Source organism: Dromaius novaehollandiae, chromosome 3, assembly GCF_036370855.1.
Source record: "Dromaius novaehollandiae isolate bDroNov1 chromosome 3, bDroNov1.hap1, whole genome shotgun sequence".
In the NCBI taxonomy this organism is placed as follows: domain Eukaryota; kingdom Metazoa; phylum Chordata; class Aves; order Casuariiformes; family Dromaiidae; genus Dromaius; species Dromaius novaehollandiae.
The window spans coordinates 28364966-28383174 of NC_088100.1; the positions used below are offsets into that span (position 1 = coordinate 28364966).

The following is an 18209-nucleotide window of genomic DNA, read 5'->3' on the forward strand; positions in this document are numbered from 1 at the left end:
CACTAAGGTTTTGAGTCCTCCTTCCTGAACAATTTTGTCACTTCACTGATGTGTTTTATTTGCTGAAAGTTTACTTTGGGCTAAACACTGTAGCTATTGTTTTTCAGAAAAAAAAGTACAATATTTCTGATCAGGTCGTCTGCTTTTTTGCTACACTAAGTAATTGGTTAAGGCAGAGGCAGGGCCCAGGGGTGTGAGCCGGGAGGCCTGGGGAGCTGAGGGGCTGGCAGGTGGCACAGTAGCACCCCCTGCTCCTCTGCTGGCCCTGTCTGTCCAGAAGCTTCTTTGGCTTGAACTGCAGCCTATTTTGTGAAAATAAGCTAGTTTACGCCAGTTAAATCCGCTGTCACTACAAGCATTGTTTGCATTACAAGCAAACTCTCCCCGTCCCTAACCGGAGTCTCAGTAACTGGGGCAGTAGCCGGCCCCCGCCGCCTTCCCGCCACGGGCACGGGCACCATAGAGCTCCCTTCGGAGCTAGAGAGGCCACCAACACTCCTGCCGCATGTAGCTGAAGCCGCCATATTAGCTGCGGGCACAACGCACACCGTTTGTTTGGACTCTACCTTTTATCCTCTTCGTCCACCCCAGCCAATCACCGCGCGCGAGGGGCCCAAGGGGGCGTGGCCTAGGTGGGTCGGGATCAGCGTGACGCCCGCGGGTAGGGCAAAGGCGGTGCCGCTGACCGGGTGGGGCTCCTGGGGCGGGGCTTAGCGTGGCGGGGGCGGGGCTTGGGGCGGAAGCGTGGCGGGGTTCGCTTTGCGCGGGAAGCTGGGGCGGTTGGCGGCAGCCGTAGCGGTTGGGGCTCCTCGCGCGCGCCCGTTGCTGGGTGGGGGCGGGCGGCTTCCTGCGTGGAGAGGATGGAGTTCAGCAGCAGCCGGGCAAGGCTGAAGCACGCGCGGCTGGCGGGGGACCGGCGGGAGCAGTACCCGCACAGCCTGCAGTTCTACCAGGAGCCGCCCACGGAGAACATTTCCCTTGCCGAGTTTGAAAGCTTTGCCGTCGACCGCCTGAAGCGTGAGTAGCGGCCTGCAGCCGTGGGGGCTCGGGCGGCGTCCCGGCACGGCCCGCTGCCGGCCTGCGGCAAAACTGCTGCTCCGGCAAACCTAAATCTGCATAACTTTATATTGTGTGGCTGCAAAGATCTAGTCAAGTTTTTAATTCTAACTACGTGTTTTTTGACAACCTTAGGACCCTTACTGCCTGTTACTAATATAAACTGTCTGCCACTTGTGCTAGTGCGAAACTTTCTTGAAGGAAAGCATGTGGCTTTAGATATTTCACAGAATTAGCAGCGATTTCACAATGATCACTGCATAGCAGTCAGGATTCTATAGTTCCAGTTTTTATGGTTGGATTTTATGTGCGTGTACTGCTTTGAGGTGTTACTGTGGGACATGCTGCTGTCTCAGTAAATGATTTATCTGGTTGTAGGTGGGAGCAGGGCATCCCTAGAACTCTTGGAAACCAATGAACCAGTGGTTTCCCTTCCTTACAATGAAAACAGATATTTTGGAGGCGATCTATCAGGATTAGGTGCCTCCCTTTCTCTACTGACTGTATGGGTCTCAGAATTTGGTCTGGGACACCTGTGTTGCTGTAGGTCATGCTTCATCTTCTGTATTTCTTAATCTTCTTTTCTCCCTTTGCCACTAAAAGCTTTTTCCTTGGCCTTATGCAATTTTGTCCATTTCCCAAGTCATGTTATGATATAGTTAGATTTCTTTTCAGTATGTTGTCTCTTACATGGACTTTTTTTTTCCTCCCCAGTGCTTAAGGCAGTTGAAAACCTTGGTGTGAGCTATGTAAGAAGTGGTGAAATGTACAAAAATAAGTTGGAGCAGGAGCTCCGAAAACTTAAGTTTCCCTACAAAGTAAGTAAAAATAAAAAGAGGAACTTTTTTGCACTTTGTTTTTTATATGCTGTTCAAAAATTCTGAATAAGAGTGTGGTTAATGAAATATGGCTAGAACTTAATTTCTGACACTTAATCAGAGATTTGATTTGCCTTTGAGAGTGTAAATTACTATTTTTTTAGCCTGCCCCCTTTTTTTAAATAGTCTTGCATTTATAGTCTTAGATGTGAGTACTGATATTTGGTTAAACAGCACTGATAAATGAATTGTGTGTTTTTAATCTGGGAGAGTTTACCTCTTCTTTTGCTGAAATCAGTAATACCTTCTCTAGGCTTTGGCTGAGGATGACTATGATGCACGAAGAAAAGATCATATTTCTCATTTCATACTACGTCTTGCTTACTGTCAGTCGTAAGTACTTTCTGAATTATTTTATGCTTTTGTTGGTAATTTTAAGCATATGTAGACATTATTATATACATTACAAACATTAGAGAATGATGTGCTTACTAAATAGAGAGGCAGATTCAAGAAGAGGCGTTTTTATTCTTGAAACTTAGATTAATCTGTGATGAAAAGGAATACTCAGGATCAAAATTAAGTGTTTATCATATTAGGTCAGAAAAATAAACTTGTCACAAATCATTAACTGATGAAAGCCGTTAAGGTAGGAGTCTTTGAAAAGTGTGCTTAAATAGGCTTGACTACAAATTAGCTTGAATTCAGTTCCCTGTGGCCTGCCAGAAGGCTATTTTCGGACTGTTTTCAGACCGTTCATAGCTCTTATTTAAACCTTCCAGCGGGCCAGCAACGCCACCCAGGGGTACAAGTTTGCATCAACTTTTTCTGTATGCATCAGTCCTCATTTATAGTTTGGATTGCTGTGTTTTGTATTTGTTGTACATGGCTGAATAGCATTAGCTGAAGAGCACCACTGTTCTTGTCCCTTAAACTTGTACATTTGTTATCATCTTTGACTTTCCTTCTACCTTCTGAAATCCAAGATATTAAAGTTTATTCCTATATAATGTTGCTGAGATACAATATGTACTGTCTTGAGGGTGAACAGTCTCATCCATGCACTTATTTTACACCTCTGCTAATGTAATTTATATCTGTCAAGGCCAGGAAATGGAATACTCTTGTTTTGTTCACTTTGATGGCAAACATGGCTCTAAAGAGAATTTTTTTAGCTTGCTGGCCATGACCATGCGTTTCTGCTTCTGTGTTGTTTCTCTCTTCAGCTTGTCAAGTTAGCTATTAAGGAACTTGAAAGTCACAACAGCATAACCCACAAGTCGGTTACTTAACATAGAAGAACTAAATCTTGCCTCTGATCTGATGGGAACACTAGCTCTTCTATTGAGTAAATCTTCAAACACACTTTCGTGCTTCCTTTTTCTTGCCTATGTTATATAACACAGAAATAAGTTCTTCATGAACCTTTTTCTCTTCTTCCTGCTGTTTTTCTAAACAAGAAATTAGACTCCTGTGCTGAAACTGCTGCCTCTTGTGTGGATTTAGAAATGACTTTTGTGTGCACTTTACCCATATTTCCCTTGCTGTCTACCTTGTTGTATTTTGAATTCTAAACTCTAAGGAATCTTCTGGTGTTGGTTGCCTGGTAAGATGGAATTCTGACCCATGCCCAGGCTTCTACAAGCTATTTTAACATTAAGGTGTTGGTAACTGAATTGTCATGTTTAATTTTGGAATGTGAGCTACTAGTCTGAGACCCTAGATTTAGGGACATTTTCATGTTTTTCAAAAGTACTTCTACACAGGTACAGAACGGCAAGTACATCTGGTTTTTCAGCAGTTCTTAGGGGGTGGATAGGGGTGTGTGTGTGCGTGTGTGTGTTTGTGTGTTTTTGCCATTCCCTAATGCGAAAGGGTCTGTTTACATTAATTTTCTGATCATGAAGCTATTGATCCAATTTAAACTCTTGAGGGTTTTGCACACAAAATTTTAAGCGGGGGAGAAAAAGCTAGGAAGCATTTCTCATCTATTTGTTCTGCTGCCCTTCCTAACTTCCATGTCTCAGCTACTTGCAACTGTCCTGTCTTCAGCAGCAGCTTGGCTAGTTGTGTAATGACAGTGTAGTCCCTGATTTACTCTTCCGAAGGACAGGAAGAACTAGAGGTTGTTCTTTAGGGGCTGGCCTCCAAAGTAACTATACATTCTTGACTTTTGCTTAGGGAAACAAACACAGCATAAAGCTATTGCATTAAGAGTAAAATTGTCTGAAGTTATTGTTATTATTTATGCGTCGATCCCAGGATTCTGTTATCGTGCAAAATGATCACAGAGGAGCTAGAGAAGATAAGTCATCAATGCATTTACTTGTATTTTAAGTTGCACACATCATTTGTACATCCTGGTCACTGAAACTGTCCACAGACTCTACTCTAGGAAGGATCTAGAGAGGGCCTTTCCATCTGGAATTGTAATTTGAGTATTACTTACTTTCTTTTCCAAACCCTATTTCAAGCAGAGCTTTTGCTCCCCCCCCACCCCATGCTTAAAGGTCTGTTGCAATTCATTATTCACCACTGGCCCACCGGGGAGGACAGCTCAAATATTATAAACAAAATACTGTAAGACTGCAGAATTTTTCCACAGACCAGTCTTTTTCACAGAAATCTGTGAATTGTCATGGCAGCAACTCTCAGCATAGTTTTCAGAGGGACTGTTTAAAAGAATGCTCCGTTACGGCAAGTAACGGTATCTTCCATGTTCTGTGCTTGTGTATGTGGTGTTACTTTGGTAATTAGCATTTTGATACCTGTTCACGGTAGCTATGAGTAATGTGCTGATGCTTAGGAATCCCGTGTCAAGGTCAGAAGTACATCTAATGCTGTGTTCACTAGGTCCGACGTCTAGTTCATGACAGAAGAGAGAATGCACAACTTATATATATTTATTATTATTTCTTTGTAGTGAGGATCTTAGGCGCTGGTTTCTTCAACAAGAAATGGACCTCTTTCGATATCGGTTCAAGGAACTGAGTGACGGTTTAAGGCAGAAATTCCTGGAATATGTGAACATATCATTTGAAGCTGTAAGTATGTTGCATTTTGTATTTTGTGTTATGCAGTGTGTGTGTCTGAATTCTCATTAAGTCAGTTTTACATCAGTTTTAATACTCGTATTTAAAAAACAAACTTGTGGCTTTTCAAAAAGTCAAAACTCCTTCTGAACTTGGAGGATGGTTATGCCGCAATAATGAGAACTAAGTGAAGTAATTTTGTGCTGCAGCAAGAGAAGCTCAGTCTGAGTCGACCAACACTTTTAACTAAAAATGTGTAATTAAAAAAAAGACCCTGACAAACAATATTTACAAAAGCTTACAGGAGGTATCATAAAGTCAAGACTTTAGATGGGTGACTGTGTCCTACAGATAGAACATTTGTATACCTCAGCTGTTCACCAGTGCAAAGAACACTCAAGTCAGACTTGCCTTGCTTCCTTTTGCATATGTGATGAATTGTGCAATGAAGATTTCCCTTAACTGAAGGTATTAGTGATAAGACAGTGATGTTTGTATGATCATCTTTATACTAAAAAGATTGTATTTTAAAATACTACTTATTTAGAAAAATTTAATATTAAAATTATTTGGCTGACTGCCACACTATATGTTGCTGGCTTGAAAGATCTGGCAACAGTACATGTGAATGAATTTGTCTAGATGAACAGTAGCTCTTCGGCTTTTTTGCATCTTCAAGAGACTGTTAGGAACATCATTTGTTGGTGCAAGTGGCATGTATGTGTGTGTAGACATATTTCTGCTGCTTGTTCCCCAGTCTCGCATCCTCTTGTCGCAGTTTCAGCTCTCAGGCTGGTGCGAGTAAATTAATGTTTACAGGTTATTGGAAATAATTAGGAGTATAGCTTGGTACTGTGTTATTAAGTATGCCTTCAATATGTAGAAAAGATTTAACAAGTATTACTTTCTTATGCCTGTAGAGATGACAAAGCATCTTTCCATTGAAAGTCCAACTTACCCACCTTTTACTAGTATGTGTGTGTTTGTTTCTGTTTTTGTTTTCTTTTTCCCCATAATTCTAGTGAGAGTTAAGCTAAGTTGTTCCCCCTCCCTTCATATATGGAACATTTAAATATTAATAGGGAATTCCATTATTTTAATCTCTATGGTATTACATAGGGGATCATTAGAGGAAAAAAAAAAAAAAGAAAAAGAGCACAAACCATCCTGTTCATGTTTTTATGTCAGAAGTTATAAAGCTTTCATGATTTATTGTGCAGAAAACGAGATAAAGTAAGTGTTGCATTGTTGCATGTTGCATCTTTTACAAAATAAAATGGTCTGCAGGAAAATGAATACAATTCTGATACTACAAGTTGGGTTCCCATATTGGCAAACAGAAATTCTCCGATTGGATTTCAATTGCCTGCAATATTCTAGGAAAACTAGTTAAGCTTTATAAAGAGAAGAAAGGCAGCTTGCATTTTCTAGATAAGGTCTACATTTCAGAATTATAATCTGAGGTAGACCAGAGCCACTAAAGTTCAGACCTTGATTTAGTCCAGTTTAGCTATGTCTAGTTAAAAGCTGTAAGACCTTTTATTCAAATGCTTGTAGCCAAAAGCATTCAAATGCTTGTAGCCAAAACTACTTGGCTGTTGGGGGACGTTAGAGGTTTGATCTTAGTTCTAATATTTTCTCCCTACATGGCAGTGGTCCTCAGTATTTAACACAAGAACCATTAAACTGCTTGGGAGAGGAGGGGAATAAGTGGATTGTCTTGCCACAGTTTTTTCAGCACCATTTCAGTTTCACTTCAGCATTACGTTTCACTTCTAGCACCAAAAAAAGTGAAGCTAAGCACTCAGAATTCAATAGCTACCACTTCTCTTCTTTTCATGTTTGCTTATATGCATGAGAAAGCAATGTGTTTCCTTAGCTTGTTTTTGCAGTGGCTTTGTAGATTTGTGAATTATGGATTGAAAGCTGTTGCTTTATAGAATCAAGAAGTCTTTAATACCAGTCAGAGATAATATTTAAACAGTGGTTAAGATCTGCTTTGAAGGTGTTATTGCCAAAGATCTGCTTTAGCAACTCATTGGAAAGAACAGAGATGTTAATGACCGGAAGGAAAAATACAGACTTTTAGTAACTGACTGTCGTATAAGAAATTCAAAGAGTTTGAAATGATGGTAGTTCTGATCTCATGATTAAAGAGAATTTTAATCAAAGAGGAAGAACTTTCTGAAAACAAAATGGAAATGAAATTTAATGATAATGAATATTTTCAGTTTTATAATAGGATTTCTTTTGTACTGTGATCGACATTTATATTGCTAGTGGAGTAAAATACATGGGAAAGGATTTATTGCAATATGTAAATATTTGCTCTGGGGAGTTTTACCAGATATAAAGATACTCTGTACTAGCTTGTAAATGGGAGACTATAAACTATTTGAGTTATTCAGATTAGAGATGATGATGTCTGTATAGTCCAGAGGCCTTCATTTGTGCTTGAATGTGCATAACACTATGATTTTTTCAAAATTCTTACAGTATGTTTAAAAAATAAACTCTACATTTAGTATATGATATGTAAGATAACAATATAAGGTATCTAAGGTAAATCCTTGTGTAAATTACTTTTACAAAACTGTTACTGGATTGAGTTAGTCAATCCAGTTATTTCTGTGAGAATTTTCTGAAACCTGGGCTTTCTTAGCATTGCTGAGAACTAAAATTCAGATTTGAGTATGATCTTCCATGTCACCAGGCCTTAGAGTTTTGTGTTTGCCTCTTGAAATATATGTTCTCAGGATCTTTGCTTTACGTGTGTCTTTTTTTTTTCCTTTTATATCTAGATAAAATTGTATCTGCATATTGGTTTTCATTTTTCAACTGAAAGCAAAGATCAATGTTTTATCATGAATCAAAATATTTCATTTTATTGTAGAGAGAGAAAAGCTTATTCTGGTTGTAAATGAAAAGCATCAAATGGCTTCTGCATCTTAATCCTGCTACTCAGTGTAATCTCTTGATATAGTTAGAAGGAAGACACTGCAAGTGAAAGGAATCCATTTGTACAGAATTTTTCAGGATACTGCAACTGGGCAGTAGAATGAGCAAGAAGGACATGGCCAACAAGTTGACTGGACCTGCGTTCCTAGTAATTCAATCCTTAGCAATGCTGAAAATAACTGTTACCTTCAACAGCCCATTGAAATTATTGCAGTGGCTTCCCTTACGTTTGTTGTTTGAGAATTCAGCTTTTGTGAATTATTTTGGTTAGGAAAGAGTCAGACTCATTTTTACAGAAATCAGAGACTGCAAATTGTCACAGAATACAACTTGTTGCCCTCCTCTGTTGCTTTTTGTGCCACACTGTTGTTTAGGTTTTGTTTGTACACTTCAGTTCTCTGATGCACAGCTGAAAGTTCACCTTCAGTGCAACTTAAACCTTTTTTTGAACAATTAAAAGATAGATTACATTTTAATCATTTATAGGACACAGCTTTGGGCAATCTGTTTTGATGAGTGCACAAGATGCTTGGATTGGTGCTGAGCCTGCTGGAGTGTTGCTTCAGTGCTCAAAATTTTGCTAAAATTTTAGTGTTTGTTATCCTATCAGTTTGTGCCAGCAAGGGCAAGAGGTAGCGCATGTGAAATTGAATAAAATGTCAAGAAATGGGAGAGAGTAGAAAGAATAAAAGGGTAGTAGAATTAAAGTGAACCTTAGCTTCACTCCTTTTTGGTGATGGTGAGCTGTTAATTTAACTTGAACCATAATGTGAAATGACAGCCTCGTAGGGTTTCGTTGTTACAACTTACATATTTTTAATTTATATTTTTATTTTAAACTCCACTGTAAACGTTTGTAGACCGTTGGTGCATTTGACTGCTAATGTGCTTCCAGTTAGCTGTAAATGGTAGAGGGGAGAAAAATCACTTAAATGGCAGTGGCATTTTCCTTAGGAAAAAATGAACGTAAATGATGTGTTTGTCAGGTTGGATAAAATAGGTTGTTAGACAGGTCACTGGTGAGGAGGACTGTAGTTATGCCCAAGATTAGCGACTGATAAGGATTGGTTGGAGTTGTACTAATGTTAATTCTCAGTTAAAGTTTTCCTTTAAAACAAACAAACCCCAAATACTTAACAGCCTCAAGCAGCTTCAGAGAGGATAAACTCAACACCTCTGACAACGACCTGCTTTATGTTTTGATTTTTTGACATCAGTTTGGGACAGTAGTTATGTGTTTTCACAAAATGGGATTTGCCGCTACTTACAGCGAATACTCAAAATCAGCTAGCTATTTAGCAAAGAACACTGAGAATTGATCCTACAACTGGAGCTACAGGAGTCTCTATGTAGTTTGGTTACTGAATACCTTTGGTGCTGTTATATGAAGACGCAAGAAGGACACTGTTGTTAAACCTCAGTTTGGCTTCCCTTGCAAAGTGGCCTGGGAGCCGCGTTTTTTACATGATACCTTTACAATAACAACTTTTAGAAAATAATATTTTGATAAAGTATTATTATGGATATCTATCACCTGGTTTAAAATGTGGTTTACTTAGAGCAGTGTCATGCAATTGACGATCAATCATGGGATATTTCTGATCAGGTATTCTCTGTTCCCTGGGAAAATGGCAGCTTGGATAGTGTATTTGTGTTGGTTAAAATTCTGCCATCTTCCAGAAAGGAGCTAGCTGTTCAGCTTAGAGTACTGGACTTACAGGAACATTGACTAAACTTTCTGTTCGATAACTATGCAAATCTTGTGCACAGTAACACTTACTTTTATCCTTATTTGGCAATTCTTAATTTCTGGACCTCAGTCTGTAATCTTGTCTGTCTCAACTTTTTAGAAAGTACTTCATAGATAGCTTCTTGTTAAATGAAATATAAATCTAAATTTGAAATATGCCACTAAATTTTGGGAAACCACTTAATGGAAGAGAGACTGGTTAATGTACATTTTGTTGTTTGACAGACAAATAATTTTGCTTCAAAATTAAGCTTATTTAAAAAAGAGCACACAAAACCCCCACATTTGGTCCATGACTTTTTCCTTTTTGGCCTAGTCATGTGTATTTGTTATTTTAATGTTATATGGTTAGTTAGCTTTTGGATATGTTTGCATATGATGTATTCAGATATGAGAATCTCCTGCGTTCGATGTGTTCTCGTCCTGAAAGGAGAACATTGCCTTTCTTGACACTTCAGTATGGAGCATTCAATACTAGGAAGTGAATTCTGCAGGGTAATTGCCCCTCGCCCTTCAGAGAAAAAGGAATACTTACTGATCTGTTTGCCTTTTCCAGAGCTTGCTTAGTTTTAATTTATGCTTTTAAAGTGTATTTTTCATTGGTATGTTGAATGCTTAACTATCACAATAATAGACTAATGGAAGCGGGTATTTCAGGGTTTTTTTAGTCTATTGTATACTTACCGTACAAAACAAATTTTTAAGAGATAGTGCTCCATAATCTGGAAAAATACCAAAGTATTTTGCCCATGGCTTGTAATTTTCAGCAATCAAGGCACATTAAAAAAAAAAGAATCTGGTGTGCAAAGTCAGTCACATAGGGAGCACAGGAAGTCCTTAAGCAGCACTCGAGAAGTAAATGCTGACATTTAAGGTGACAGGGCCCATCAAAGAGAACATGCAAACACAGGTGTGCAGTTGAGATTTACATTAATTTAGGAGATTAACGCATTAAAATCTTACTAGAAATGAGTAATTACAGTTATGATGCCTGACAGTTTCTGGCAGTAAAAGCCACTAATATGAGGTTTTAAAGATATTGAAAGGAAAATACAGTGAATATTCATTTTAAATATTACAGTCATTGATGGAAATATTTTAAACTCAAAAATAGTATATGAAAAGCTATATAATTTAAGTGGCATTTGGGTTTTAACTAGGAATTTTTCTCTTTCTTGCTGAGAGCTTGGCATCTGTTCTTATCTGCTTACTTTAGGAATGCTAGATTTTTTTTGTTTTTTTTTTCTACCAGATTGTGCTGTGTAGCCTATTTGGAGTCAGTTGACATTTGTAGGTCAGGGCCACTTCCTATAATGTAGCTTGATCAGTGAAACTGGCTATGTGATTTGTCACATGCCCTGCTGGATATGCACCTCTCATTCTTCCCTCTGCTTCTACCCCCAACCTTCTTGCTTTTTCCCATTTTCTCTTGTGGCTGGTTATGCATGCCCATATCAGAAGCACTTGAGAAAGTTGGCCATGTATATGCTGTTGTAATAGTGCTTTCGGACCCTCGTAGTGTGAGCTAACTCATAGTGTATTAATTTGAAGTTATGATAGCCTTTTTGACATAATCAGAATTATTATTGCAACCAAGACAACTAGTTATTGGAAAACTTTCAATGTATCTATGTTTAAGGAAAAACACAAAATATCTGGACCATTGGTGTTCTTAGAAATGCCTGAATTAAGGTGTTAAAACTTCACCCATTTGCTCTTACGGGACCCAGCATTGGGGTAGTAATTAATCATGATAATAGTAACCTGAAGACACAAAACCAGAATATATTTTATTCCTTCCTTCACTCTGTATGCTGCTTATCTTTTCTTTGTTCTTCAAGGCTGTATATGTCACATAGCATGGTAGCTCCTAGACCTTAGGCTGTTTTGCATGCTTCAGAAATATAAATAGGTATGTTTAATATGATCTCTCTTTTTTGGAGTTGTTTTAAGATATTTCAGCAAAGCGGTGAGAGTATGCTTTTTAGTTTTCCTTCCCCCTGCCCCCCGCTTTGTGTTCTATACCTTTACTGGAGAAGTTGTGTCAAAAGTTATCTAGTCATACTGATTTTTTTTACCTTTGCTTGAGAGTTAGAAGTAGAATCCCCTGGATTGGCAACTAACACATGCCAGTTATTACTTTGAATACCAATTTATAATATTTCTTTATAAAGGGAGTTCACTGGCAGAAGTCTAAATTATCTTTCTCTTCATCCTTTGAGAATGTAAATTATATGTTACTGTACTCATTAACTGTTCCTTCTTTCCATGAATTTGACTTTTTCTCCAGCTGTTGCTCAATCCTTTTGTTCCCTAAAATGACAGTGAATGGAACCTTTCTCTTTGTTCTTTTCACAGAACTTCCACAGAGCTCTTCACATTCATACAAATGAATTGGACAGTTAAGTGACAAGCGCCACATGTACTCTAGGGTCTTTAAACTGATAATTTTCAGAATTCCTCTGCCATACTCATTTTGCCATTATCTCCTGTTCTCACCTTGGTGTAGTCGTTTTTCTCCTTTGTTATTCACGCCTATCATAAAGTAACCTTCTGTAACTTAACCGGCTTGATTTCCATAGTTTCTTACATTCTGCTTGCTGTGTACAAACATCTATAGAAGTAATCCCTAATTCTGCTCTTAAACTCTGGGAGACTTCTTCCACACTGTAATGTGCTTCTGTGCAGCTGCTAATGCACTGAGATTATTCATAATAGGCATTCTTTTTGCAGGATTTAAACTTCAAAGAAAATTTAACAATTCAAGTAGTGAGCTCTCCTGCCAATATCTATCTTCTCCACTTCATCACTGAATTAACTGCGTGTACCACTTAGAGTGTGGGGTTTTTTTCTTTTTTTTTTTTCCTTCTTTCCTCTTTCCAATCCCAGTTTCAACTTCAGGTCCTTCTGGTGTTTCTCAGCTACAGCTCTCTCTACTGAAACTCTTTCTAGTCTACTTAGTCATGCTCTCCGTCTCTCACTGAGTAGGGCTGTGGAACTTTTGATTATACTCTTAACTTACTTTTTCTGTTAAAGGTGTTCTGCTGTTTCAGTAGTGAGGGCGGTAGGATTCAATTCTTTACAATTTTTCTTTACTTTGTTTGATGGATGTGTGGTATCACTGTTACTACAGTCTAAACTCTTACCTGGTAATTAGAAATGGCTTTTCACTACTAGCTTTTTGTTTTCCACTAGTTTCACTTTTCTGTCATCCTACTTCCTCTCTTTGATGTTTTCCTAGCTTATGTTTAGTGTAGCAAAGCTGGACTCCTTTTAAGTACCATTTACTCTGACTTTATCTTTTATGGCACTGTCAGGAGTATCTCCTTTGAAGCCCTCAACCTGAGAGTTTGACTCTTCTCTGCTTTGCATTGCATGACTTAATCTGGATCGAAGAGCTACTGTTTGTCCTTAGAGATCATGTGACAGATCTGTCGTCATTCGTAGCTGAAGTTTTTTGATGTACCTTGATTGGAAAAGACTTTAAACTTCTGGTTCCTTCCTACTCAGTTCTTGTGAAAACTTGCCACTAAACTTGTTCATCTTAACTGATCATGCTTTGTCTGCCTTTGGAAACGATTTCAGTGACTCTCTTCTGTTTATGTGATACAAAATGTTCTGTGGTTGCTTTCAAAATGCTGCATATTCCCTTTCCTCTACTGGTCTTTGACTCTTTCAGCAGCCCTTTGAATATGGCAGTTTCATTTGCTGTGTGCATGAAAACTCTTTCCAGAGTTTGCTTGCATTATCCCCGCCATGTGTACATTCATGTCTTTATCAGTGGTGGTCATTTCTTATAATGCCTGGCAGATTTATTTGACATGTAATTAGAATCAACTATAATAGTGCAGATCTTGAACAGATATCAGGGGCTCATCTAGTTCATCTTCTGTCAAAAGACAAGCTGTATCTTTACTGGCCGTTCTTTATGATCTGTTTTTAAGCATCTGCCTATTGGGAGATTCTGCAGCCTTCTTAAGTAATCATTCCCCTGCTTTATTTTCCTTTTCCCCTCCTCTGATGTCTAACGTAAATCCATCTTGCAGCAACTTAAATCAATTTCTACTTGTTCTATCTGCTAAGACTGGCTTATTTCTCCCTCTCTGTGGCTACCTCTAATTATACCTTCTTGCTGTCTCTTTCAGTCTTTCCTTGTATGTGATAGTTCCTCACTTCTGTGGTTCTCCTTTGGTATTCCCTAACAGGTTAACATTTTTCTTAAAGTGCAGTTTCACTTGGTCACAGTATTCCAGCTAAACCATTACCAATTAGAAGATGACATGAGGACTATGTTTATGTATTCCTGATACAGTATTTGCTTTTTTTGTTTTTCCTCAGCAACATGATGTAGTGAGTCCCAAGCTGGAGATGGATCAAAAAACTCACTGAAATCCTTTTCACAGAACTACCAGTTAATCAGCTGTTTCTCTGTTTCTATAGAACTGGCTTAGAGGTAGAACCTTGCAACTTCTGTCTTAAAATACAGCCCTTATTTTTAGACCAAATTCTCTTGTCCGATCCTATTCTCTAGAGCCCTGGCAGTCTTCCTAGCCTCATGGTATCTAAACGTAATCTAACTCTTATTTTAATGTACAAATTATTTAAATAAAATAGTAAATAGTGCTATTCCCAGGATGGATGTCTGCAGAACTTGGTTCAATACATCCTTCTATTTCTGAGTTAACTTCTTTCATGCATGACTCTTCCAGCTGCTTTTGCACACAGGTTATAGCAGATTCAGTGGGCTGTTTTGTTGTTTGCTTATGAGAAATGAGATGCTTTAAGGAATTTTGACACAATATGACTTCTGCTTTTTTTTCCTGTCCTTCAGGCCTGTGCACTGTGACAAGGGCAAAGAGATTGGCCTAACGCAATTTGTTCTCAACAGATCCATGTGGGCTGTTATTTGTCTCTGTTTTCTTCTGAGTGCTTTCATTTGTTACTATATCTTTCCAGGAATTAAAACGTGATCCACTAGAATGTGCCATAATATTTAAAGCTTTATTCTAAATTTATATTTCAGTGACATTGGTCATCACCTTGATTGTTTTGCTCTCCTGTGACCCTTCTTTCATCTTGTCTTCTGACTGTTAGTTCCTTCAAATAGACATAATTCCTCTTTGGTTTTGCTTCCACAAGAAAATAAAAGTAATAATCACACTGTTGTCTATGGTATAAGGATGATGTATAATTGAATTTAGATTCCCCCTAATGTCTGTTCCGCATTAACTTTATACAATAGCCAGAAGAAATAAATTTGGAAGTGTAGTATATTTCTTCCTGAATACAATTTTTCCAGTGTTGGTGCTACACCTTACCAGAGTACAAAAGATTCTGTTTAAATTACCTTAGACATTGACCTCTGAAAGGTCTTTTGAAATATAAAAAATAGGACTTTTTTGTAATTTATAGGTTAGACGCCTTATTTTTGAGTAGTAGACAGTTATTGCAGAATTAATTTTTAATTTTTTAATGGTATTATCCAGCATGTTATTTTAATGCTTTGTATCATAATAATGGCGAAAGGATAGCAGGTCGGAATAGTCAGTTGGTGGAGCTAATGCTCCATAGTGCGTCTGCCAGAGAAGAAAGAATAAGAACGCAAAATAAGAGGAAAGAGCAAAAATACATTAGTGGAGTTCATTTTTTCCACAGTAGCTCTTCTTTGATGTTGCAGTTAAAGTACTTTTTTTTTGAGCTTTAAACAGTAGAAATTAAACTTCTTTAATTTCCATTTTTATGATCAGAGCACTCCTATGAGAGACTTTCTGATATTACTATTATGCTTTCTTCAAAAGCATATATCTCAGTGGGGCAGTTGTATAAATATTTGTAGTTCAGCTTCTTGAAAATTTTAATGTTTTATAGCTGCCTTTTTAGAAGGTACAGAAGATCTTAAAACTAGATTTGGATTAATGAGAATGTGACTGGTTTGTGTCCTTAATAAGTATAGATATATGTGAAAGAAAAAATTCAATATTGTCTCTGCCTACTAAAAGGTCATGACTACAATTATCCATTTTGGTGGCAGGTGTATGAATCAAAATGTTTCTCTGATAGCACTTTAGAGGCTTCAAGTCATCGACACTGTAGAGGCATCAAGTAAGATTTCTTCCTTTCCCAAACAGAATGGGGAAGAATGCTTAAGACTTGAAAGTGTCTAGAGCTTACATTTATTTTACGAAAACTTACGTCAAGCTAAAACGGTTACGATGTCCGAGTAGACTGCAGTTTGTGTTTGTCAGGGAAATGATTCTGAATTTTTAGCTTAGTTTGCTGCTACCTGAAATTATTATTTAGTCCTTTGCTGTCGTCAGTAAGACAAGTATGGTTGATTTTTCAAGCAAAGGTCAGAACCGATACATGTCTGTGGAAAATAGTGCCTTATTGCCAGTGTAAGCTAAAAATACGTATTCTGCCACTTAACTTTATACTTAAAGTCATAATAGAAACAAAGCTATGTGAAAAGACTTAAAAGTAGGATTGTTATTTTAAATGCTTGAGTGAGTCAAATATGGCAATGAAACGTGTGTGTACTATTGGCACTTTAAAAAGCCTAACAGGTTGCTCTCACCCTGAAGTACCTTATTTCAAAGTAAGAAAGAAATTTTTCGGTTTAATCATTCAAGTTTCAGTAGATGGTTTCACTTAAATTAAATGCAAGTAGCTTCTGTGTCAAAGACAAAATTGGCTGTTTCTTTTTTAATTGGTTCTTGTCCCAGATAAGGGAAAATTAAACAAATGCCTAGGTTTATAGCTACCTCTTATAGAGGACTCTAGTGATGCATTAGGAGAACAAAGATTCATAGGAGACCTCTTTCATCGTAACCATTAGCAGTGTGAGAATCCCATTCAACTGGTAGGTGGTACTCTAGGCCACTGTACTGCAGTACTAGCATTTGGTAGGCCAGCTGGCAGGTCTATTTGCTCCACATAGGGGTGGGATAAAACCTGTAATGCTTGCTTGCTTTGCAGCAAAACAAGGAAGATAGATAGCCTTTTTGCAAAGTAGTAGTGAAGAAATCTCTTCTGTAAAGCAATCTTACCAACAGGCTGTATGCTTTATTCTGAGATGGTCTTAGAGAGAGAGAGGGAGAGAAAAAAGGGAGGGAGGGTTGATTCCAAAGGAACATTTTTTTTTTTTGCTCCTGATTATTTTTTTTAGTGAGTTAACACGTAAAGGGATGGGGAGATGGGGTGAGGTTGGAAAAAAAACGTTTGGACTTAAAACTAGTTGTAGTATTCTGTTATAGGCTTTCTTAATACAAGCTTGATTTACAGGAGAATATAAGCACATCTCATAAATTCATGAGGGGGGAAAGTGTTGAAAGGGAGGAGGAGGGGAGAATGGGTACTTGCCCTGGTTTTGCACACCAACAGGATGGGTGGGGATGGGTTGTTATTTCCCTTCTCTAATGGATCCTTAAAATATAGGCACAACTTCGTTATCAGTCATGGGGAAAACTAGCATTTTCCTGCAGTAATTCTAGTTGCATGTTTTTGTTTGCACATATGGTGGTGGTGACATTTTATAGAAGTGGAGTTAAATAAGTAATAAATGTGACTGAAAACATGTAGCTACTGGGGCTGTCCCTTTTCACCTTCATAAACATAATGAACAACAGTTTGTAAATTATGCAAAATGCTAATTAAAAGTTTTAATTTGGTAATCATCTCAGTTTGATTAGAAACAGATGCTGATTATCTGCAGAAATCTAAATGGACCCTTCTAAGATAGCTTTTACTGCTTAAAATCAACTTGTGAAACTAATTAAAGGAGAACTGAAATAAAAACTGTACAGTAAGTTACTTGTGTCCCTTCTAGTACAGTAGAGTAGTGTCATTTTTATTAAATAGCTTTGTGAGGTTTCTAATCTGAGTTATAGCAGGTTCTAAAGGTCTTATTTAAGATTGAATTCTTCTGTGCTGGTATATTGTACACACTTCCTACTTTGAGGTACGCACTTCCTGCATTGAAGAAGTTACCTGCTTCGAAGTAAAACTTGGAAAAAAGGATGCAATAAGAATGAGGTGACAGAAACATTCTTCTACCTAATCTAGCTAAAAACAACCAGACTGCATTCAGAATACATTTTGAATCCTGAGGCAGATGTTCTGCTGCAACTCTGGATTTCTAAAATCCGAAACAGTAACTCTACCAGAAATGCAGTGGCCCAGTGGAGAATAGGTATCTTCTACATCACATTTTCTTCAGCTTGTGGTAGAGGAGGTGGGAAGGGTACCCACACTAGTTGTGTGCTGATGTGCTGTAGCACTCAGTGGTTGTCCAGGTGACGTTTGACTGCTGTTTATCTCATGGCTTGGAAATGATGAAGGAATAGCGGGTCCTAGCTTGATTCTCATAGATTCTCAGTTCTGACTGATCGTCAGTTTTGGATTTTGCAGAAAACATGGTTTAGTCTGGGAGAATGGTGGCATCAAGTGCCTTCTCTTTTTCTATGGATAGTTCAGCCGTTCTCTTTGGGCAGAGGGAAGGAGAAAATGGGAAACTGATTCATATTTTAATGTAAATCTGTTTCTTTATGGCTCCAGGATGCTTCTCCGATAGAAAGCAAGAAATGTAGAAATTATGCA

The 18209-nt window shown here is 38.0% G+C and overlaps 1 protein-coding gene across 1 annotated transcript in view; it reads left to right on the forward strand.

Moving 5' to 3' along the window:
* The first annotated feature begins 704 nt into the window (after nt 1–704).
* Nucleotides 705–18209, forward strand: part of PRIM2 (DNA primase subunit 2) — a 110972-nt gene continuing 93467 nt past the window's right edge. Inside the window, exons 1-4 of the mRNA XM_026122535.2 lie at nt 705–1017; nt 1771–1874; nt 2188–2267; nt 4798–4918. Coding sequence (XP_025978320.1) covers nt 861–1017; nt 1771–1874; nt 2188–2267; nt 4798–4918 — 462 coding nt within the window. The 5' untranslated portion in view covers nt 705–860. The remainder of the gene's footprint in view (nt 1018–1770; nt 1875–2187; nt 2268–4797; nt 4919–18209) is intronic.